This window comes from Pogoniulus pusillus, chromosome 44 (assembly GCF_015220805.1).
Source record: "Pogoniulus pusillus isolate bPogPus1 chromosome 44, bPogPus1.pri, whole genome shotgun sequence".
Taxonomy (NCBI): Eukaryota; Metazoa; Chordata; class Aves; order Piciformes; family Lybiidae; genus Pogoniulus; species Pogoniulus pusillus.
The window spans coordinates 878057-900078 of record NC_087307.1 but is presented as its reverse complement, the minus strand read 5'-3'; the positions used below and the strand labels follow the sequence as shown (position 1 = coordinate 900078).

Sequence of the window (22022 nt, the reverse complement as noted above, 5' to 3'; positions counted from 1 at the left end):
ATGCCTGAGGACAAATCCAATCTCAGAGGGGCCCCACAGCTACTCTGAGACAGCCTCTTGCCTCAGCCCTCAGGTGTCACCCAGGCTGCAGGGACAGGCAGAGAGAGGTTGTCCCTGGTTAGGACAGGCAGAAGTGGTGAGGAGGAACCTTCTTTTCCAGGCACAGCTTCTGCCTCCTCTTCCCACTGACCTCACAGTCCTTGCACTGCAGGCACCATGGGCCAGGGGCATAGAGGAGTCATCTGTAAGTGGAGGGGTGAGGGCAAAGAGCCCTGGAGATGTGTCCCCCATGATGGACACAGACCCACCTGAGTCACTGAACCTCTTCTGCTTCTCCCACGCTGTGCTGTAGCCAATCTCCTCATACACAGCCTCAGGGAAGGGCTCCCAAGGGGCCTGGGCAGCTGGGGACAGAGCCAGGGTTAGCAGAGGAAGAGGCAGGCAGGCTCAGGACCCCACTCTGCTCCTCCAGCTCTGTTGCCCTGGCACAGCCCAGGGCTGCCCTCACAGCAGAGCACTGCTATAGGGTTCTGCCACCATCGGCACTTCCTCAGTGCTGGCAGTGTCCCCAAGGAGGTGACCTGAGGCAGCAACAGCCTTGCACATTCCCCCCACACACAGCCCTTGTGCCCCTCTGGCTCCTGGGTTAGGTCCCTGGTGCTGGGGCCAGCTTCCACCTGTTCTCTGTCCCTGCTGCTGCCCCCTCTCTGCTCCAGGGATCGGCACAAGCACCTGGGCAGGCAGCAGCACACACTCTGGTCACTGTTCTGCCCTTGCCACTCAGTGCCGCACCAGAGCACCCTTGGCCTTTCAGGAGGCATCTTGCCCTGGCACCACGGGGGAAGCACCAACCTCTGCGCCCAGCCCTGGCACTTTGCACTTGTCCAGCCAGGAGGGCCAGGAGCAGGCAGAGAAGGGCTCCCAGGACGATGCAGATGATGACAGGCACTGAGACACTGCTGCTGCTGGTCCGACGGCCCCCAGGGGCACCTGCATGGGCAGCAGCAGAGCAAGGGCAGCAGCAGGCCAAGGACAATGTGTGGCCAGCACACCCCAGTGCTGAACCCACTACACTGTGTGCAGACAACCGCAGGGGTGAGCAAAGGGAAAGCTCTCACCCTAGAGGGGAAGAGAGAGCCCTGCCCAGCCCCACACCACTGCCCCAATGCCATCTTTGGAGATTTCACCCCCCAGAAAGGAGCCAATTCCCTCCTGCTGTGCGTCAGAGCCTGGCCCTGGGCAGATGCAGCCCTGGCAGGGAGGAGAGGTTACCTGCTTGGGGGGTTGGTGCTTCTGTGCTGGGTGCATCTGCAGGGGAGGAGAAGGAGAGCTGGGCTGAGAGAGTGCTTGTGCAGGGAGCAGGGAGCCTCCTCTCTGACACACTGTGTGCAGGTGGGAACAGTCCTGCCACTTGCCAACAGAACTGCCCCTCCTGTGGGGCTGCTCAGGGTGCCCAGCATACAGCACAGGGCCCTGATCCAGGTTGTGCTAAGATGGCACGGGCAGTGCAGGAACTGCCCGGGGGCTGCAGGGATCTGCTCACAGAGGCTGGGGAACATCCAGCCAGACAGCAGCTGCTGCCCACTTGGCACCAGGCTGCCATGGCCTTGGTCTCTCTGGGGCCATGAAGGCACCCAATGGGGAAAATGCTTTCCCAGCTCCTTGCCCCTAGCCCAGAGAGGGCTCCCTGCCCCTCACTCACCTGAGCAGCTCACAGCAGCATCCTCCTTGTGCCGGCAGACACCGCTGTCCCCAGGCCGGGCCCAGCACTCCTGCAGAGATGGCTCTGTGCCCTGGCACTCCACCTGCTCCAGCCAGATGGGGCCTGTCCCCTCCCCAAAGGCAGCCTCCCCCGGGGCAGACAGCACAGGCCCACAGCCCAGCTGCCTGCATGCCACCTGGGCATCCTGCCTGTCCCAGGAGTCGTCGCACACCGTGCCCCAGGAGCCGTGCAGCCAGACCTCCACTCTGCCTGAGCACCTGTGCTGCCCTCCCACGGCACGAATCTTCTCCCTGGCTGGAGAAGGCAGAGCCCTGCCAGGGCAGCAGGAGAGCAGGCAGAGCCCTGCTGGCTGAGAGGGGTGTGCAGAGTGGCAGCTACCTGTGCAGTTCCTGGAGTCTGGGCATGGGGCTGAGAGATCTGCAGACACTTCTGGTCGTTTCCCTGCAGAAGGAAACGCTGCAGTGGAAGGGCTGCTGGACAGGGGTGCTGCAGCTGAGACTGAGGCTGAGCTCTGCTTCTGCCTTCCCCTGCCTTTTCCCTCATGGCAGTAACTAAACCTGTGCCACTCAGTGGGGGCATACAGCAGTGTGGAGACTCTGATTCCCAGAGCACTGAGAGGCTGCCCATGGCTTTCCTGCAAACATTCTGGTCTCTAATTACACCTGGGCTGGAGACATCCCAGCCTGACTCATTGCTGCTGGGAACCCAGCTGGGGCCTGCTGGGGAAGATGTGGGGGTCTGAAAGCTGAGATCTCCCTTTTCATATGAGCAGCAGAAGGTATGGCAGGTCCAGGACCCATCTGGGCCCTCTCTTTCTGCTTGGCTGAAGCCAGTTGGGAAAAGGATGCAGGGGGTTGGTGGTGCCCATCTAGCTCAGAATTACCATGGCAGATGATGTGAGTCTCATCTCGCAGGTCTTCACAAGAGTGCAGGTGCCAGGGAGCAGAGGGACATTGCCAGAAGGAGCTGTTTCTCTCCCCACACTGCACTCGATCCAGCCAGGCAGCAGCAGACACCCTAGCATAGGGCAGGTTTGTATCCAGGTATCCTCTGTCCCCACAGCCCAGCTCTTTGCATGCCAGTGAGACAGTTCTGGGAGTCATTGAGTTGGAGCAGACATTGCCCCAGGTGCCATTGTAGAACACCTGCAGGCGCCCGGAGCAGTTGCTGCTGTTCTCCAGCCTCAGGGCCACGAACTCTGGGAGGAAAGGGCTCAGATGGGACCAGGCTGGTGTGGGGCTGTGGGAGCAGGGACACTCCTGCACCTCCCAGGCACTCAGCCAGAAAAAGTCACTGCCGACATGACCCCCTTGAAGTGACAGGCAGGGAATGGGCCCTGAAGAACAGGCAGCCCTGTACTCCCTGCTGAGCCTTGAGGACAGCTGATCTCATCAGGTTACCCAGTGGCACTGAGGGGACACCTGAGTGCATTGGCATCCTCAGGCTTGGCTTGGGCAGGGGCACAGATGCAGCAGGAAGAGCCTTGTCCATTGCTCTGCCCCTTCCCAGCCTGCCCAGGCACTGTGCTCCCAGCACAGCTCCCAGCACACACCTGAGCAGATGACTCCGGCGTCCTCTTTGTGCCCGCAGTCGTGCTGCCCCCAGGGCCCTGCCGGGCACTCCCAGAGAGCAGCTTCAGCCCCGGAGCAGTTGACCCCATCCAGCCAGATGTGCCCAGAGCCTGCCCCGAAGCCAGCGGAGCCAACTGCCTGCAGCGCCCCTCCGCAGCCCAGCTGCTGGCAAACGACGCTGGCATCGGCCAGGTCCCAGCTGTCATCGCAGATGCTGCCCCAGCTGCCCTGCGAGTAGATCTCCACTCTGCCCTCGCAGCGCCCGCGGCCCCCTGCCAGCCGCACCTGCCGGCTGCCTGCAGCAGGAAGAAGCCCCAGCTGCTGCCAGGGGCTGCTGCCCAGCCAGCACACAGCCTGGGGGCCCTGGCACTGCCACTCACCACTGCAAGCGACCCCCACATCCTCTGCAATGCCTGCTGACAGCAGGCTCTGGGGCAGGGAGGTGTTGCAGAGCTGCAGGCTGGCCTCGTGCCCTGCACACCGCACCCCTCGCAGCCCCACGGGGCCCTGCCCTCTCTCAGCCTTGGGCAGGGTGTAGGCTGCCTCTGCCTCTCCGCACCGCAGCTGCCGGCACACCACGCTGGCCTCCTGCAGGTGCCACTGCTCTGCCAGGACCCTGCCCCACGTCCCTCGCTGCAAGATCTCCACTCGTCCATCGCAGCGGCTCCCTCCACCCACCAGCCGCAGGGAACCGGAGCCAGCTGGGCCTGGGGAGAGCAGCCCTCGAGCAGCCCTTGGGGGCACCCAGGAGCCCAGCAGCCTGTGCCACATCTCCAGGCTCTGGCACCACTGCAGGCCCTTGCAGCTCTCCTGCTCTGCCTCAGGCAAGGGCAGACTGCAGCTCTGCCAGCATTTGGCCAGCGCTCACCTGAGCAAATGACAGCAGCGTCCTGCTCATGGGAGCACAGAGAGGCTCCCAGGCTGCTCACGGGGCACTGGCCCAGCTGGGCTTCAGTGCCAGCACAGTGGAATGAGTCTCTCCAGACAGGGCCTGTGCCTCTCCCAAAATGGCCTCCTCCAGGAACGGACTCAGCAAAGCCACAGTTAAGGTGACGACAGAGAACGTGGGCGTCCAGCAGGTCCCAGTGCGAATCACAGAGGGTGCCCCAGGTGCCCTCTACATCAACCTCCACCCTCCCCTCACAGCCTCTGCTGCCATTCACCAGCCTGTATTCTGTGATACCAGGGCCAAGGAAAGATAGAAAGGGTGACTTGGTGCTCTTGCACCCTCCAGAGCTGCAGGCCAGGACACAGGGGCAGCCTGCCATCCTCCTCCTGCTTCTGCCTGATCTTAGGTCTGCAGGCAACCACATCCCCACTCCTGTCCTCACACACAGCCCCTCAATGGGCCTGCTGACCCTCCCCATCACACTCTTGCTGTCCAGCCCCCTGCCCTGAGTCCTTACGTGTGCAGGTGACTCCAACAGCATCTGCATGGCTGCAGGGCTGGGTCCTGGGGGATCCCCTGGGGCAGGAGGCAAGAAGAAATTCTGTTCCCACACACTGCAGCTCTCTGTCCCACATGGGACCATCCCAATCTCCAAACTGAGCTGCCCCATGCACAGACAGGGCTGTGCCACACTGCAGCTCCCTGCAGACCACATTGGCAGCTCTCAGATCAAAGTCTGAGGCACAGACAGGTTTCCACTTCTTCTTGTCATGGATTTCCACACGTCCTGAGCAGGTACTGTCCCCTCCAACCAGCTGGATAAATCCTGGAGGAACCAAGGCCCCTTGTGAATTCCCAGGGTGTTTGGATGCTGAGATGCTCTCATCCCATCTCATAGCCAAGGAGCCCACAAGCAGAGTCACACAGGCACCCCTGCAGCTCCCAGTGGGGCTTGATGGCACAAACAAACCAGGACCCCTCCTGCCCATCTGCAACCACAACTATGAGAAGTGCCCAGGAATTGGATCCTCATCTATGGCCAAGGTGCACTGCCAGGCTGACACATTCCTATCACTGGGTGGTCAGAGGGCAAGAAGGCAAGCAGAGGAGTCTCCAGTGCAAGGACAGGCAGCAAGGACAGGCAGCAAGTGATGCACAGTCCCTACTTGTGCAGTGCAGCCAGGGGCTGCACCAGAGAGCACAGCCTGGGCATCAGGTCAGCAGGACTGAATAGGGTCATATCCCTGTGGGCTGGCTTCCAGGGATGCCTCAGGAAGAGGGATGATGTGGCCATGGACCACCCTACTCTTCTGCCTGAGTCCTGTGAGCCTCTCCTCTTAGTAGCCACTCTGCTTTGGGGACTCATTTGTATGAGGGGACAAGACAAATGTCCCAGGAGATCTTGAGCCCATCCCTGGGCTGTGGGTGCCCCTAGAAGCTGCCCTTGGTACCTCTGGCATGGACAGATCCAGTCCTTGGTACTGCCAGATAGCTGCTGTGAGAACAGGAGATAAAACTGACTGCAGGACTAAGTGGGCATTCATCTCCCAGTCCCTGGCACTGACCAAGGCTGGGCTGAGCCACACTGGGGGTCAGGCAGTGCCACTTCCCACCAAGCATTCCCCAGGATGCAGGGAAAGCTGCAAGGACAGCTCCAGCTCAGCAGTGTCACCAGCCACACTGGGCCCTTCTCCACTGCCCCCTTGTTTCCCTGAGGACACAGCCAGCTGCTTTCCCCCATCCCAGTAACAGGGGAGAGGAACAGGCTTCTCCAATCCCTGTACCTGAACAGGTCACTCCAGCATCTTCAAGATGGTCACAGTAATGCGGACCCCATCCATTGTGTGTGCAGTCAGACAGGGCAGGCTCGGAGCCATCACACTGAACAAAATTCATCCAAACGGGGCCAGATCCTGGCCCAAAGTGTGCATTTGAATGAGCTTCCAGAGCAGATCCACATCCAAGCTGCCTACAAACCACTGCAGCATCCTTCATGTCCCAGGACAAACCACACACAGTCCCCCACTGTCCCTCGTGTTTCACCTCCACTCTCCCAGCACAGTGCCTGCCGCCATCTGCCAGCCTCACCTCTGCAGCTCCTTCAAACACAGACATGGGAATGGTCAGGAGAGTTCTGAGCAGCAGACTGCAGGTCTGGAGGTTCCCCATGCCCATAATTTGTCTAAGTCACCAGGGTAGGAGCCCTCCACAATCTAGATTGTTCTTGGAGCATTGGAGGTTCCCTCTCTTCCTCACAGCCTGCAAAGAAATGAGGGTGCCCAGCACAAGCCCTGCTGTGCCATTGCCTGCCCCACAGGCTGTGTCACCTCACCTCAAATCAACATCTCTTTCCCAGGCTCAAACTCAAACTGTGTGTGGCCCTGCACAGTGAACCCTCTCCTCTCCTACCCAGCACACCCTGTGCAGCCCTGTGCCCCCAGACCCACAGCTCCCTCTCCCAGCCAGCCAGGCACAGGGCAAGGCATACACTTGGTTGATTGCAGCACCTTCTGCTTTTCTCCCCACTGGCACATGCAAAGAAACCTCATTCCCAGGGCTTCCCCAATGGCCATACTGGTGCCCACCTTCCTCAGGCCATGGCACAAGGGGAGCAGCACTTACCCCTGCACAGCTGCACCCAGAGCTTGAGCCACAGAAGCCAAGCGAGCAGGAGTCCTCCTGTGCCCATCCTGAGAGTCCTGCCCTGCTGGCACAGCTCCTGGCAACTCACACAAAGAAATATGCTGGGAGGGTGAACTCTCTCTGCGGGAGGCTGAACTATCTCTGGGGCAGATAAGCAGCTGCAGGAGGAGCCAATCGAAGCAGCAGCACTTTTCAGACGCTATCGGCAGCTCGCTCCCCTCCGACACAGCCCAGCCCTCCAATGAGCTTCTCCAGCGCCCTTCATGACCATATATGAGGGACAGATGTGTCCTGCTGTGGGTGTCAGGGAGGCTGTGGCGGGGGATTGTCCTGGGACAGTGTGGCTGTGCAGGGCAAATGGCTCTGTCACCCCTTGCACCCCACTGTGTGGACTGGGAGCACTCAGCAGCTCCTACACAGGCCTCATCCTAGAAGCCAAGGGGCAAGTGTCCAGCTGCTCCTGAGCTGTGGGAGCCATGGAGTTGGGGCTGCTGTGGGGTCTTTGTCAGGATGGGAAGGGAACAGCCTCTGCCCTTGCTCCTGCCTCTACTGTGCTGGTTGCAGCAGCTGGGAAAGGTCTCCATGCCAGGAGTGCTGCTGGCACATGCCTTGCACAGAGCCCCATAGGGAATCCCTGTCAGGAGCTGGGGCTGGGACATGTCCCTGCCCTGGCAGCAGCAGAGCTGCAGGCTGAGGCTCAGCCCTGTGCCTGACTCTCAGCATGTCACCTAGGGGCAGTTATTCCTCACAGGCACATCAGGAGCTGGAGCTGCAGGTGCACAAACCACAGCCCACATCACCTTGCAGCGCTGCCTGGCTCCCCCTGAGGTACCCAGGCAGGAAGTTGTGGTTTCCTCCTGGCACTCTGCCCAGGTACATCCCTGCTGTACCCCTGAGCCACCCCAACCCTGACTACTGCAGCCAGGGCTGTAGGGGATGCTCCTTTAGCCTCACAGACACAGGCAGCTCCTGACCACCAGGGTGAAACCATGATGGCTCCTGGCTGCTCTGTACCCAGCCCCACCGCTACAGACCACCACTAGGGACATGGCCTCACAGCTCCTGCTGCCACCCACTGCATGCTCAGCACTTGTCCTGACTGTGACCTCACACCCTCTGACTTCTGCTGCCATGTCCTCTGCACTCACTGTCTCACAGGGCCATGCACAGGCTGAGCTGCTGCCATTGGTGGTTCTCCCCAGGGGACACTTTGGGTGAGCTCTGAATGTTCTGTTGATGACAGCAGCCCCCACAGCAGCCCTGTGCCTGCTCCGGCCTGAACAGCTACTCCAGCACTGGTGACATCACCAGCTGGGCATTCACAAGCCAGGGGCCTGCTCCTGGCCCCTTACATATTCAGACACCAGTGACCTCACAAACACCTGCAGTAGCTCTTGTTCTGCTCCTAACCCAGCAAAAACTCAGGCACCAGTGACTCCACAAGACACCACACACCCCATGGCCCTGCTCTTGTCTGCTCAGATACTAGGCCAGCAGTGAGTCCAGAAGCACCACTCAACCATGAGCCTGATCCTGCACTGTCAGCTGACTTGTCACAATTGACCTTGCAAACACCTACACAACAGAGTTGCTTTCTCCTGGACTGCCACGTTCCAGGCACCTGTGACCTCAAATGCTCCAACACAAGATGTGTCTCTCCTGGTCTCCTCAGGCACCTCTGACATCACAGGGACGTTCCCAATTGTTGTGGAAGGGTAATATAGGTCTAAGAGATGTCCTGGCTTGTCCAGACATGACCCCATGATCCACCTCTCTCTCTGCTGAAGTGGGCAGCAACACAGCAAAGAAGACAAAAGGCCTGGAGACACCCAGAGTGCTTTGGGGAGAAACAAGGTGCACAGACTTGTTGGTGCATGGCCTGTGTTGGCCCAAATAAGGATCAACCATTCTCCTGGTGTCACCTAACATGACATTGGCAAAGTGCCATTCTGATTGGCTAGTCCCTGTGTGTCGCTGTTAGGCGCTGTTAGCATGCTGACTGTTCCCAAAGTTGAGGAAATGGACTTACAGAATCCAATATGGATTGTAAATGTAAGACGTTTAATACACAAATCAGAAGGCTTTTTATACTATTACAGGATTACATGTCGATTTCTAATTGGTCCATGCAATACATTTTTGTGGTTTAAAGCATAATCATTAGTAGATACAAAAAGATATTTTTATAAGCAGTACGTGTGCTCATATATCAAACCCTACATTTCCAGATGTGCAGATCCTTTGTTCTAAGGTATATTCATGACTGATTCATTACTTGTTTTACTTTGCACAGCTGTATCACAAGGACGCAACATCCTCAGGCCAACCCTGCTTTTTTTCATAGAAAGCACGAAGCGGACAGAGTGTCCTTGGGCTGAGCGGTGTCTTACCTGCTGTGTTCCAATCGCCTACATATTGATTGCAAAGCAACAGCCCCTACAAAATTCCCCACATCTCCCCCTTTCTTTTCAAACACTGTAGCACCGATCCAATGCATCTGCCAGGATAGACATCGGAAGATGCAGGGTCCTAAGAATAACAAAACAATAACAATTAGCAATACTATTCCTACAGTTTTGATTAACTCTTTTGCCCAAGCTGAAATTCCCCATGACATTAGCCAATCATCAAAGGGGTTATGATTCGCTGTAATTTTCTCTGTATGATGCTGAAGCCAGTCTACCTTTTTATGGATTGAATCACTATGATCAGACAAGTTAAAACAACACATTCCTTCTACCTCTTCACAGCCTTTTCCTTGTACTAAAAGCAAGTAATCTATAGCTGCTCTATTTTGCAGGGTAGCCTTTCGCAAACTATTTTGATCTACTGCAAGCTGAGAAATAACACTAGTAGTAACATTAGCTTGTTTTGCTGTCCAACATGCTAATCTCTGAATGGCTGACAAGGCATGTGCTGTTCCTATAGGAGGAAACAATGCTCCAAAAACTCTTGCTGTATGAGACCAAAGTTCCACTTCATCACTACAATCAGAGGTTAACATTTCTATATTTCTACGATTTCTTAATAGAGTTGCACTACTTGCAATATGATTTCGGATAAATTCTGAAGTAGGAGTTAGCAAAGAAAGGTGACCAATGTAACATGGCCCTCCGTTACTTTCTTTTGGGATTCCAGGCCACGCTCTTCTACCACAAATCAGGAACACATTTCTAGGCAATCTTAAGGCTTTGGTAATGTTAAGGCACATACCATTTGTGTTCCAACCATAAACCGTGTCTTTAGCACAAAAATCAGAGGTACTCCAATAAGGAAAATGATAGGATGTTAGATCTGTTATTTGACGATTCGTCAGATTGTACGAGCCAAATATCAGACATCCTGACTGATTTGGCATTCTACTTCCTAACAGGTTGAACTCTTGAGGATCCCATGGTAAAGGGTCATTGAGGCTTGCAACTATTAATGCCATACAATGACTTATACTTTTTGCTGTAGAACAATCTTGATGTGTGAGAGATGAAAAGGAGGCTACCAAAGTGCGTTGATCATCAAATGGCAACCCTATCAGGCATGTTTTAAATGGGTCTGTGGCTGCTGATAAGTGTAAGCAAAAGGATGGGTTATTTGTCTCCTTTGCCCAATTCACCCAAAAGTTGTCTTCACTACCCCACCCAAAATTCTCCTGCACCACAAAAATAATTACAATAGCAGATAACCAATACATATTGTTCAACATTTAGCTCAGATCAGTTGTCTCTGGTGACGTTGTGTGCAGCTTCTAAGTCAGCGATTTCTTCTATCGCCGTTTGATCATCCTCCTTGTTTTCCTTGGTTTCAGCATGTAGCCAGGGTCGCACCCACTTGGCTGGCAACCACCGCTCTCCGTCCTCTGTAATGACACAAGCATATCCACGACCCCAAGTTATTAATCTCCATGGTCCATTCCAGGTGGCTGATGAGGGGTCCCAAACTTGCACAGAAACGTGTGTTTCTTTTAAAGGATTGTTTTGAGTAAAATGTCTAAAGATAGGGGTTGACCCGACTTCTTGATTCTACTTTTGTGACCAGAGTTTCCAATTTAAAACATAAATGGCCTTTGAAAGAATATCGTGGGGGGAGTGGGAATGGGAAAACTCCCCCTGTCTTTGAAAAATGGCAATATATCGTTTGAGATCAGAATGCTTTCTTTCAACAATCGCCTGTCCTGTACTATTGTAAGGAATTCCAAATAAATGTTTGATATTCCAGGCTGAAAGAAATGCTTCAACAATTTGGCTTTTATAATTTGGACCATTGTCTGTCTTAATTGTTTGGGGGTTTCCTAATACAGCAAATGCCATTCTCCAATGTCGACACGTTGCTGATGCCCCCGATGATGTCATGGCAGATGCCCACAAGGCTGAACTATAGGTGTCTACCGTGACATGAACATATTTTAGACGTCCAAATGACGGAACAATTGTAATGTCTGTTTGAAATAACTCTCTTGCCTCAGTCCCCCTAGGATTGGTACCTTCTGATTGTAGGGGTGAGACCTTGGCACAATCAGGACACGAGGCAATAATGCCACGAGCAGTTTGCAGAGATATAGAGAATTCCTTAGACAAACTTTTTGCAGATTGGTGAAAGAATGCATGACTTACTTGTGCTTGCTTAATTGCCTGAGTGGCTGATTTGACAGAAACAGAAGGTTCATCAGTATCATTTTGCTGGGCTCCAGCACTCACCACCTCATCGGCTTTCGCGTTTCCTTCTGACAAGAATCCAGGCAAGTTAGTATGACTACGAATATGAGTACAAAAATATAAACATTTTCTGTTTAGAATCAAATTCAACAATTGAATAATCACAGCTTCAATAACCTTGTTAGAAATGTGTCCAATAATTGACTCCTCTACTCGATTCACAACAGAAGCTACATACATAGAATCAGTAATAATATTTACAGGGATATTTACAAAGTCTTCAAACACCATTGTTACTGCTTTGAGTTCAAGGCATTGAACGGAAACTCCTTCTAGTTCTTTCACTACAGTTGTCCATTGCTTGGAAGTGTCACACCATTTAGCATAGCCATATTTGTGTGTTTTCCCAGAAGCATCAGTAAAAACTGTAACACCATTTTCAATAGGTTGTTCACATTTCAGTGCTTTCTGGTTTAACATCAATTGAGTACCAAATAGAGGAAATGCAGGATAATGATTATCAATAGATGTAGCAATCACTGCAGTAGCAAAAGAATATGACATGTTACACCATTCTTCTACCACTGATTTCATTGCAAATGGTAACACAATCTTAGTTACTTCTACCCCAAAAACATGACGTACTCTACGTTTTGCCTTTAACAGCAAGGAACCAACAAGGTCAAGTTTGTGTAACAGTGATGCATGAGGCTGACTTTTTGGAAATAACCACTCCAATAGTAGGAATGTCTTCTGATCCTGTTCCTGTCCTATTGCCAAATAGTAATCATTGTCTTGTTGGCATAAATAAACATTGATTGGCAAGGCAGTATTGTAACGATATGCTTGTAATTCAGCTATTTTGTTATTAATTTTTCAAGTGCCTCATAGTGCTGGTTTTGCAAAACTCTAGGTTCTGCTGGATGTTTTGATCCTTTTAGCAACTCTCTAAGGGGTTCAAGATCTTTATTAGTAATCCCTATCCATTGTCTGATCCATTGCAATTCTCCTAATAATTTTTGGACATCGTTCACTGTTTCTATTTTCACATGTAGTGTAATTTTTTGAGGTCTGATTCTGCTTTCTGTCACTATCAGTCCTAGATAATTCCATGGTTCTTGGGCCTGAATCTTATCTTTTGCAATTGTCAATCCCCAGTGCTTAAGAGTCTGTGATAATGTAGTCTTTTCAGTTTCTGTTAAGGGAATGGGAGAAGCAATCAAGATATCATCCATATAATGTAATACCACGTATGTAGGGTGTGAACTCTTCCAATTTTGTAATGCTTGGTTAACATACCATTGACATATGGTTGGGCTATTACGCATTCCCTGTGGCAGAACTATCCATTCAAATCTTCTCATGGGGGCACTGTTATTCTTTGATGGTATACTAAAGGCAAATCGTTGAGTATCAGCAGGATCGAGTGGAATACTAAAGAAACAATCCTTAAGATCAATAATGTAGACAGCCCAATTAACAGGTATTGCAGCTGGAGAAGGTAGGCCTGGTTGTAACGCTCCCATTGGCGTCATTTGCTCATTAACAGCACGAAGATCGTGCAAAAATCGCCATTTTCCTGATTTCTTCTGTATAACAAAAACTGGAGTGTTCCAAGGACTAAAAGATTCTTTTATATGGCCTTTCTCTAATTGCTCATCCACAAGCTGGTTCAGGTGCTCCAATTTTTCATCAGTGAGCGGCCACTGATCAACCCACACAGGCTTATCAGTTTTCCAAGTCAGCTTAATAGTGGGAAGAGCACCTTTGTCAGTGGCCGCTATGAAAAAGGAGTAGACAAAACAAGTTGCCATTGGGAGAGTACATCTCGACCTAGCAACCATAAGGGTGTGTTCATGATTACAGGTGTTACTTTTGCAATGTTCCCCTCATTGTCTTTGATGTCCAATAACACAGCACTTTTTCTCATTTCTGCTAGTCCTGCTATTCCCAAAACCTTCTCAGATGAATTTACAATTGGCCACGCTTTTGGCCAATATGCAGCTGGCACTATAGTGACATCTGCACCCGTGTCAATCATCATCTCAGCTGTAATGGTTTTAGGGGTGATCTGAGTGTCGGGATGGATAATGGTAACAGAACGTGTAGGTTTGTTGTTAGTTATCACCTCAGAGAAAGCTATTAGTGGCTCTGTAGACCCAAACCCTCCTGTTCCTCTGATTTTAGGTGTTGAATGTGGTACACAGGCTTTGAAAGGAATCAATTGTGCTATCTTACTGCCTTTTGGAATGGTAATTGGTGGTGTAAAAACATTAACCATAATGTGAATAACTCCTGTGAAGTCACTATCGATTAATCCTGGTTGTACAAAAATTCCAGTTCTTGTAGCTGAAGATCTTCCTATTAGCAAGGCAGAAAGTCCATACCCTAATGGTCCTTTACTGGTAGTAGGGATTAGTGTAACCTCCTGTGTTGTGATTGTTATTGTTTCACTTACGACCAAATCGAGGCCAGCGCTTCCTCTGGTGGCGGCGAGTAGATCGTCGAGGCAGCCTCCGTTGTGGGGGGTCCGGTTGCTTAAGATGAGGTCTGAGCCGCGCCCCCCACGCGGCCTCCCCCGTTTCCCTGCTGGGGCACAAGAGGTGTTCCATCCTTCTTAAATCGGGATTTGCAGTCTGACGCTCTGTGTCCGAACTTGTCACACTTGTTGCAGGTACCTGCGAATGGAGAACTCATCGACGATACTTGGTTAGTAACAGCCTTAATTGTAGGACAATGCTTTTTAAAATGTCCCGTCTGTCCACATTTAAAACATACAGGATTTGAGCCCTTGTCCCCCTTTCCTTGTGGCGAGCATTTGGACAATGCAGCTGCTAATGCAGAGGCATGAATTCGAGCCTTTTCCTTCTCTTCTTCCATCGGGGCTCGAGAACATTGCTCTACCATTTGCAGTAAAGAAGCAGCAGGGGGTAAAGTGGCAATTAACCTCCGACATGCAGCATTGGCATTTTGCATAGCAATCTCTTTTACCAATGTCTCTTTCATGTTGGCTGGAATGTCAGGTGCCATTTCAACACCTTCTGTAATTCTGTCAACAAATGCCATAAATGACTCATTATCTTTCTGTTTAATTTGCAAGTATGGTTGTTTTGGAGTGCCGACCTGTGGCAAACTGGTGAAAGCTTCAAGGGCAGCCACTTTGCTTTGAGCCAGAATTCGCAAGTCTAGCGCAGCTTGCCGCTGTGGGTCAACGTACTGACCGTTCCCCATCAATTGCTCTAGGGAGGCCACCCGTAAGGGATCTCCGTGCGGCAGTGTCAAGTTATCAAGCTGTTTCTGCTCTAATCTTTCCTGCCACTTGTTAACAAACATCATATAACTCGTAGGTCCCAGCATCAGTTCAAACAGATGTTTAATGTCTGTGGGTATTAGTGTCTGATGTTTTATAAATGTTTCCATCTGTCTTCTGACCAGTCGATTGTCTATTCCATAATCTAAAATTGCTTTCTGTATTTTGGCAACTGTGGTCCAATCTATAGGCTGCCAGTTTCTCTGTCCATTATTATCAATAGTTACTGGTGCAGCTGTAAACTGAAAATCCCCAGTAATTTCAGCATTGGTTACAACTCCCTTCCACCGGTTTGACATGTCAAAGTTGGGATCTTTTGGGATGTAATCAGAATTTCTCTGTTTAGGAGTCTCCTTTGACTTTTCCTCATTCACTTTCCCTCTCCACCACTTCCAGACATCATCCACCATTCCACTTGCTGAATCCTCTTTCCTTTTATACTGAGGATACAATGCAAACCAATCTGCAAGCTTTCTCTTATCCTCCGCAGACAGTCTCGCTTCTGAACCATACTTAGACCGCAAATACCAATCGCCCTCCTCTATGTCCATTTCACCATCTCTGATACTTTGTAACACCCGTTGACGAACCCTTTCCACTGACATTTTACCATCTGTATTTTTCTCTTCAGTAACAGCAGCAGGGTGAACACAATTACCAGACTCAATCTTTGTTAATTGTTTCTCAACATTTTTCAGACCTTCAACAATAGACTTATGTGCCTTGCGATAACTCTCTTTAACCACCCTTGATTTGGAACCTTTATCCAACCGTTGCATCTCATTCAATAGTTTAGTCATTGCATCTGCCTGCTCATGTAAAAGAGTCTTTAACTCCTCTTCCTCAGGAGGCAGAGGGACAGTTGCAGGATCTATTTGCGGAGCTGATGGTACCGCTTGTCCCACTTCCATAGGCTCGGGGACTTGTGAACCTCCCGCTCCCTTATCGGGGTCCCAATCAGGAATGAGATAATCGTAAGGACCTTGGGTAGCAGGGCAAACAGTTTTCGTCTCAGTTTTTATCTCAGTTTTTGTCTCCGCGGCAGTTTTTGTCTCCGCCCCCGATCCCGATGTTACTTTATTTTTAGCGTCTTTCAAGATGGTCTGAATTATTGCTTCAACTTCTGCCTCCGCTCCTATTTTTTGTACTAAGAGACTGATCTGTCGATAGGTTGAAGCAAGTCTTTTTGCTTCTTTATTATCAGTCTGGACAGATTCCCATATTTCCTCCCCTATATGCTTCCACGTCTCGTCTTTAAAAACTTGTGCAGTTTCCTTGAGTAAGCCTCTACGGCGTGCCCAAGACAACAAATCTGTCACTAGAGCCCGATCCAGCGGGTCTCCAGCTTTCTGTCCAAATTTCAACAAGGCTTCAACAGAAGCTTTTTCTATTCCCGGGGCCGTATTCCCCATTCCGCGCCTTTTCCCTGCTCAAGGCAGCCGACTCACCCGCTGAGTCGAAAATCCGTGGTACCACTCACGCCTCTCTCGGACGTCCGGCCGCAGCCGCCGCGGAATTTCTTTTCTTTTTCCCCGCTTTGCAGTCAGCTCAGCTCTCTTCCCGGGTATCAGGTCTCTTGCTGATCACGTCGGGGGTCACCAGATGTCGCTGTTAGGCGCTGTTAGCATGCTGACTGTTCCCAAAGTTGAGGAAATGGACTTACAGAATCCAATATGGATTGTAAATGTAAGACGTTTAATACACAAATCAGAAGGCTTTTTATACTATTACAGGATTACATGTCGATTTCTAATTGGTCCATGCAATACATTTTTGTGGTTTAAAGCATAATCATTAGTAGATACAAAAAAGGTATTTTTATAAGCAGTACGTGTGCTCATATATCAAACCCTACATTTCCAGATGTGCAGATCCTTTGTTCTAAGGTATATTCATGACTGATTCATTACTTGTTTTACTTTGCACAGCTGTATCACAAGGACGCAACATCCTCAGGCCAACCCTGCTTTTTTTCATAGAAAGCACGAAGCGGACACAGTGTCCTTGGGCTGAGCGGTGTCTTACCCGCTGTGTTCCAATCGCCTACATATTGATTGCAAAGCAACAGCCCCTACAAAATTCCCCACACCTGTGGCCAGATGGAGCCATCACACTTGAGTGGTTGATAATAGATGTGGGTGAGGGAGAACAACTTGCTCTGCCTCATCGTGCTCTGCGCTCTGCGGGCAGCTGGTGGAGGTGAGGTCGGGGCACTGACGAGTTGACTCAGCAGCTGCCAACGCAGTTCATTGTATGAAGACAGTGCAATTGCTTATATACTGCTTTAGAAGAGGCCTGCACGATTGGTTTGGGGCTGGCACAGGTGGACAGTACAGATCGGTTCAGAGTTATGTGTAAGGTACAGATAGGTTGCCCTGTATCAAAACAACCTGCTGTGTCCACCCCAGGGGTCTGGCAGGCTCTACCTCCTGCAGCTATGTGTTGGCTGCTCATTATTTACAACTTGATTTCCTGAGCCCAAAGCACGCCCAAGGACACTTCCCAGCACGAGTTCTCATGTTTACCAGCTCATGCAAACCCTGTGAGGAGAGGCTGAGGGAGCTGGGATTGTTTAGCCTGGAGAAGAGGAAGCTCAGGGGTGACCTCATTGCTGTCTACAACTACCTGAAGGGACATTGTAGCCAGGTGGGGGGTGGCCTCTTCTCCCAGGCACCCAGCAGCAGAACAAGGGGACACAGTCTCAAGCTGTGCCAGGACAGGTCTAGGCTGGATGTTAGGAGGAAGTTGTTGTCAGAGAGAGTGATTGGCATTGGAATGGACTGCGTAGGGAGGTGGTAGAGGCACTGTCCCTGGAGGTGTTCAAGCAAAGACTGGATGAGGCACTTAGTGCCATGGTTTAATTGGCTGGATAGGGCTGGGTGCTAGGTTGGACTGGATGATCTTGGAGGTCTCTTCCAACCTGGTTGATTCTATGATTCTGTGTCCTGCTTGCTGGAGAATTCTCCCACAATTCCCTTTTTTTTTTTTTTGAGCCCCCCAGGCCTGATCTTGCACAGGCTGAATTTGGCGCAGGTGTGAATAACACAGGTGCAAATCAATAATGCTAAAGTTAAAAGAGAACACATCTGTTAGAGCCTTTTTGCTAGTGGCAATAGTCTGGCAAGCTAACCACCCAAGCTCGGCTGACAATCCCAAAAGTCTCTTCTGCAAGTGACAGTAAGTCAAACGTTCAAACACCCAAAAGTCCAGATGAACACCACAGTCACCGGAGAGCACATTTGTGCCACGTCTTTGTTGGTTCTGTGTGGCAGTCGATGCTGTAGAACCACAGATGTATCTGTTGCCCAATATCCTTCCTCAGACTCCCATAGCTCTGGATTCACTCTAGAATCCTCAGAAATCTTGATGTTTTCATTACACTTCTTAGCTATGAGCTGTGTCTGTCCATTGTGCTTAAGAACTACTAATTTCTAAATATGATACAAAGATGTGCCCCAGATGTTACCTTCAGGCTTCCTACTTGGCCTATTCCCACAGTTCTTTATTTGTTTTAAAAAATTAAGGCAGTGTTTCTCATCCTTTTGCAGGGCCCTTGCAAAAAGATAACCACCACGTTGCCATCTGTGCCACTTGAGTGGGTTTTGGCCTTTACAACAGGTGCTAGACTGAATCTCTATTTTGCTCTTACCCATTCCATTAAACCAGAATCACTGAAAACTCATGAAAATACCCAAATTCATTAACCATGATCAAAACCTTACAATCCATACACACACAACCATCATTTCAATGCTCCTTCCAAGATCTTGCCATAAGCCTGCCCTCTGAGCAAGATTCCCTCTCACTTTAAGGAAACAGGCTGGTCATAGCGAGCTGGTCTCCATCTGAGGCCTGTGAACGTAAATGGTCAAACACAAACCAATACAAACCCAAATGCAAACATATTCAGTGCCCAGGCTAACAGATCCATTGGCCTTGTCTGTATGATGTGACCAGAGAAACGGCAGACTTCCTCGTACCTCCTTCCTTGGCTTCCTATCCCCCTTCTGGCATGCACAGACAACCTCTCTTTTACAGCTCTTCTGGCATGCACAGACAACCTCTCTTTTACAGCTCTTCTGGCATGCACAGACAACCTTTCTTTTATGGCTCTTCTGGCATGCACAGACAACCTCTCTTTTAGAGCTCTTCTGGCATGCACAGACAACCTCTCTTTTACAGCTCTTCTGGCATGCACAGACGACCTCTCTTTTATGTCTCTTTTTCAATGCACAGATGACCTCTCTTTTATGGCTCTTTTTCAATGCACAGATGACCTCTCTTTTTTTTTGTTTGTTTGTTTGTGCATGATCCTAATGGTATCAAAATATACAGAAAAATTCTAAAAACCATTATTGTATAACATTGCTATATGCTAAAATCCTACAACTGTCATTATACAAACTCACAGCCTCCGCTATATTACCTTAGCAACTTAAAGAGCTAGGAAATGAAGGAAATAGGAGAAAAGGCAAAGAAAATTCAAGAAATGTGGTACCACAGCAGAGTCAGAATCAGCACAGAGGGGAGAATAAGATCCTCCATAAAATTCTGGCACAATTAGTAATGCTTTAACATCCTATCCAGTAAACTCCTAAACTCTAAGATATATTACAATCAAAGCCAAAACAGCATCAGGGTTCCAGTGTACACAACAGCCATCAGAAACTGTCTGTGTCTTTGAGAATCAAGCACACTGAGCCACAGCAGCTGTAAGGGAAGAAAGAAAACAAAAGGACTGGGGCGGGTGGGGGTGGGGAGGTGGTGAATGCTTCCTTACTTATATTAATGCTAAAAATTAATAAAGGAAAAATTTTGAACCCTGGAATCGATTCCAAAGACAGAATAAATAAGAAACCCAAAGGAAAAAAAAATAATATTACACTGTGCAATGTAACTGAACCTCTACTATTTACCAACCAGGTAGCTTGTGCTAAATGTTTGTCCCAGTTTTTTAGAGTTCTACCCCCCCCATGGCTTTTAGGGTGGTTTTCAGCAAACCATTGTAGCACTCAATCTTCCCTGAAGCTGGTGCATAGTAGGGTATGTGATAGATCCACTCAATGCCATGCTCTTTGGCCCAGTTTTTCACAACATTGTTCTTGAAATGAGTGCCATTGTCTGACTCGATTCTTTCTGGAGTTCCATGTCTCCACATGATTTGTCTCTCCAAACCAACAATGGTGTTACGTGCAGTTGCATGTGGAACTGGATAGGTTTCCAACCATCCAGTACTGGCTTCTACCATCATCAGCACATACTGCTTGCCAGAATGAGATCGAGGTAAAGTGATGTAGTCAATCTGCCAGGCTTCACCATACTTGTACTTTGACCATCTATCACCATACCATAAGGGCTTGATTCGCTTAGCCTGCTTAATAGCAGCACAAATGTCACAGTCATAGATGACTTGGGTGATAGCGTCCATGGACAAGTCAATTGACCTATCACGAGCCCATCGGTATGTTCCATCTCTGCCTTCATGTCCAGATGAATCATGGGCCCACCGAGCTAAGAACAGTTCACCTTCGGTGTTTCCAATCAAGGTTGAAATCTAAGTTGGTATCAACTTGAGCAATCTTAGCAGCTTGGTCTGCCTGCTGGTTGTGGTGATGTTCCTCATTGGCTCTGCTCTTAGGCATGTGTGCGTCTACGTGCCGCACCTTCACTGGAGTTCTCTCCAGCCGTGCATCAATGTCCTGCCATAGATCAGCACACCAAATAGGCTTTCCTTTCCTCTGCCAACCATGCTTCTTCCAGTCCTTTAGCCAACCCCATAGAGCATTGGCTACCATCCATGAGTCGGTGTAGAGGTAAAGGATAGGCCAATTCTCACATTCAGCCACATCAAGAGCAAGTTGGACAGCTTTTACCTCAGTGAACTGACTGGATTCTCCTTCTCCATCTCTCACTTCAGTAACTCTCCTGGTAGGACTCCAGACTGCTGACTTCCATCTTCGCTTGTTCCCAACAAGACAGGAACAGTCTGTGAACAAAGCATAGTTCTTTTCCTGATCAGAGAGATCACCATAGGGAGGAGCTTCCTCAGCACGAGTTATTTTCTCCTCTGGAGGTTTGGAACAGTCTGTGCCTTCTGGCCAGTTGGTGATCACCTCCACCAGACCAGGTCGATCAAGATTACCCATTCGTGCTCGTTGGGTTATCAAAGCCATCCATTTAGACCAGGTTGCATCTGTGGCATGATGCGATGATGAACCTTTGCCTTTGAACATCCAGTTAAGAACTGGCAGTCTAGGAGCTAAAAGCAATTGTGACTCAGTTCCAATCACGTCAGAAACTGCTTTCACTCCCTCATAGGCTGCTAGAATCTCTTGCTCAGTTGCAGTGTAATTTGTCTCTGAACCTCTGTAGCAACGTCCCCAGAAACCAAGAGGACGACCACGTGTCTCATTTGGAGCTCTCTGCCAAAGGCTCCAAGTTGGACATTGTCACTGGCAGCCGTGTACAGAATGTTCTTAATGTCCGGACCAGATCTCACAGGTCCTAAGCCCACTGCATGGACTATTTCTTGCTTGATCTGATCAAAGGCTGCTTGTTGTTCAGGTCCCCACTCGAAATTGTTTCTCTTATGAGTCACATCATGCAGAGGTTTGACAATCTGACTGAAACCAGGAATGTGTAGTCTCCAAAATCCCACCACACCAAGAAAAGAAAGTGTGTCCTTCTTACTGGTGGGAACTGCCATGGTAGAGACTTTGTTGATCACATCCTGAGGAATGTAACGGCGACCATCCTGCCACCGCACTCCCAGAAACTGAATTTCTTTGGCAGGTCCTTTGACCTTGTCTCTCTTAATGGCAAAACCTGCTTGCAACAGAATGTCAATGATTTTGTTACCTTTCTCAAAGACTTCCTCAGCAGTTTGGCCCCACACAATGACGTCGTCGATGTACTGGATGTGCTCTGGAGCTTTACCTTTCTCCAGTGCATTGTGGATGACTGAGTGACAGATGGTTGAGCTGTGTTTCCACCCCTGAGGCAAACGGTTGAACTGGTACTGGATTCCTCTCCAGGTGAATGCAAACTGAGGCCTGCACTCCTTTGCTATGGGAATAGAGAAGAAAGCATTAGCAATGTCTATGGTTGCATACCACTTAGCCTCCTTCGATTCCAGCTCATACTGGAGTTCCAGCATGTCCGGCACAGCTGCACTCATGGGTGGTGTCACCTCGTTGAGGGCACGGAAATCAACTGTCCGTCTCCAATCGCCACTGAG

The 22022-nt window shown here is 50.1% G+C and overlaps 2 protein-coding genes and 1 long non-coding RNA gene across 5 annotated transcripts in view; all 3 read right to left on the bottom strand.

Moving 5' to 3' along the window:
- Positions 1–321: 321 nt before the first annotated feature.
- LOC135192811 (uncharacterized) lies at positions 322–2165 on the bottom strand. Its single transcript, XR_010309037.1, has 4 exons — positions 2102–2165; positions 1703–2017; positions 853–990; positions 322–404 (listed from the first exon to the last, which is right to left on the bottom strand). It is a non-coding gene; the product is annotated as an uncharacterized LOC135192811 (long non-coding RNA).
- A 246-nt stretch (positions 2166–2411) lies between these two features.
- LOC135192825 (deleted in malignant brain tumors 1 protein-like) overlaps positions 2412–22022 on the bottom strand; it is a 75359-nt gene continuing 55748 nt past the window's right edge. The window contains exons 6-13 of the mRNA XM_064176201.1: positions 5968–6282; positions 4877–5009; positions 4701–4759; positions 4163–4468; positions 3675–3995; positions 3276–3590; positions 2607–2921; positions 2412–2479 (exon numbers count right to left, since the gene is read on the bottom strand). Of these exons, the coding sequence (XP_064032271.1) occupies positions 2412–2479; positions 2607–2921; positions 3276–3590; positions 3675–3995; positions 4163–4468; positions 4701–4759; positions 4877–5009; positions 5968–6282 (1832 nt within the window). The remainder of the gene's footprint in view (positions 2480–2606; positions 2922–3275; positions 3591–3674; positions 3996–4162; positions 4469–4700; positions 4760–4876; positions 5010–5967; positions 6283–22022) is intronic.
- On the bottom strand, positions 9387–16854 carry LOC135192799 (uncharacterized). Of its 3 annotated transcripts, XM_064176183.1 has the most exons (3): positions 13934–16854; positions 11434–11572; positions 9387–10679 (listed from the first exon to the last, which is right to left on the bottom strand). In XM_064176183.1, the coding sequence occupies exon 1, from the start codon at positions 16195–16197 to the stop codon at positions 14014–14016; it is 2184 nt and encodes a 727-aa protein (XP_064032253.1). In that variant the 5' UTR covers positions 16198–16854; the 3' UTR covers positions 9387–10679; positions 11434–11572; positions 13934–14013. The 3 variants fall into 3 exon arrangements, 2 of the variants coding, with proteins under 2 accessions (XP_064032253.1, XP_064032252.1); XR_010309031.1 differs by lacking the exon at positions 13934–16854 and adding an exon at positions 12775–13055 and having other exon boundaries at positions 9387–11572; XM_064176182.1 differs by having other exon boundaries at positions 9387–11572.

Bases quoted from the DNA above. Each gene is read 5' to 3' on its own strand.
- LOC135192799 (XM_064176182.1), bottom strand. From the start codon at position 16,197: ATGGGGAATACGGCCCCGGGAATAGAAAAAGCTTCTGTTGAAGCCTTG.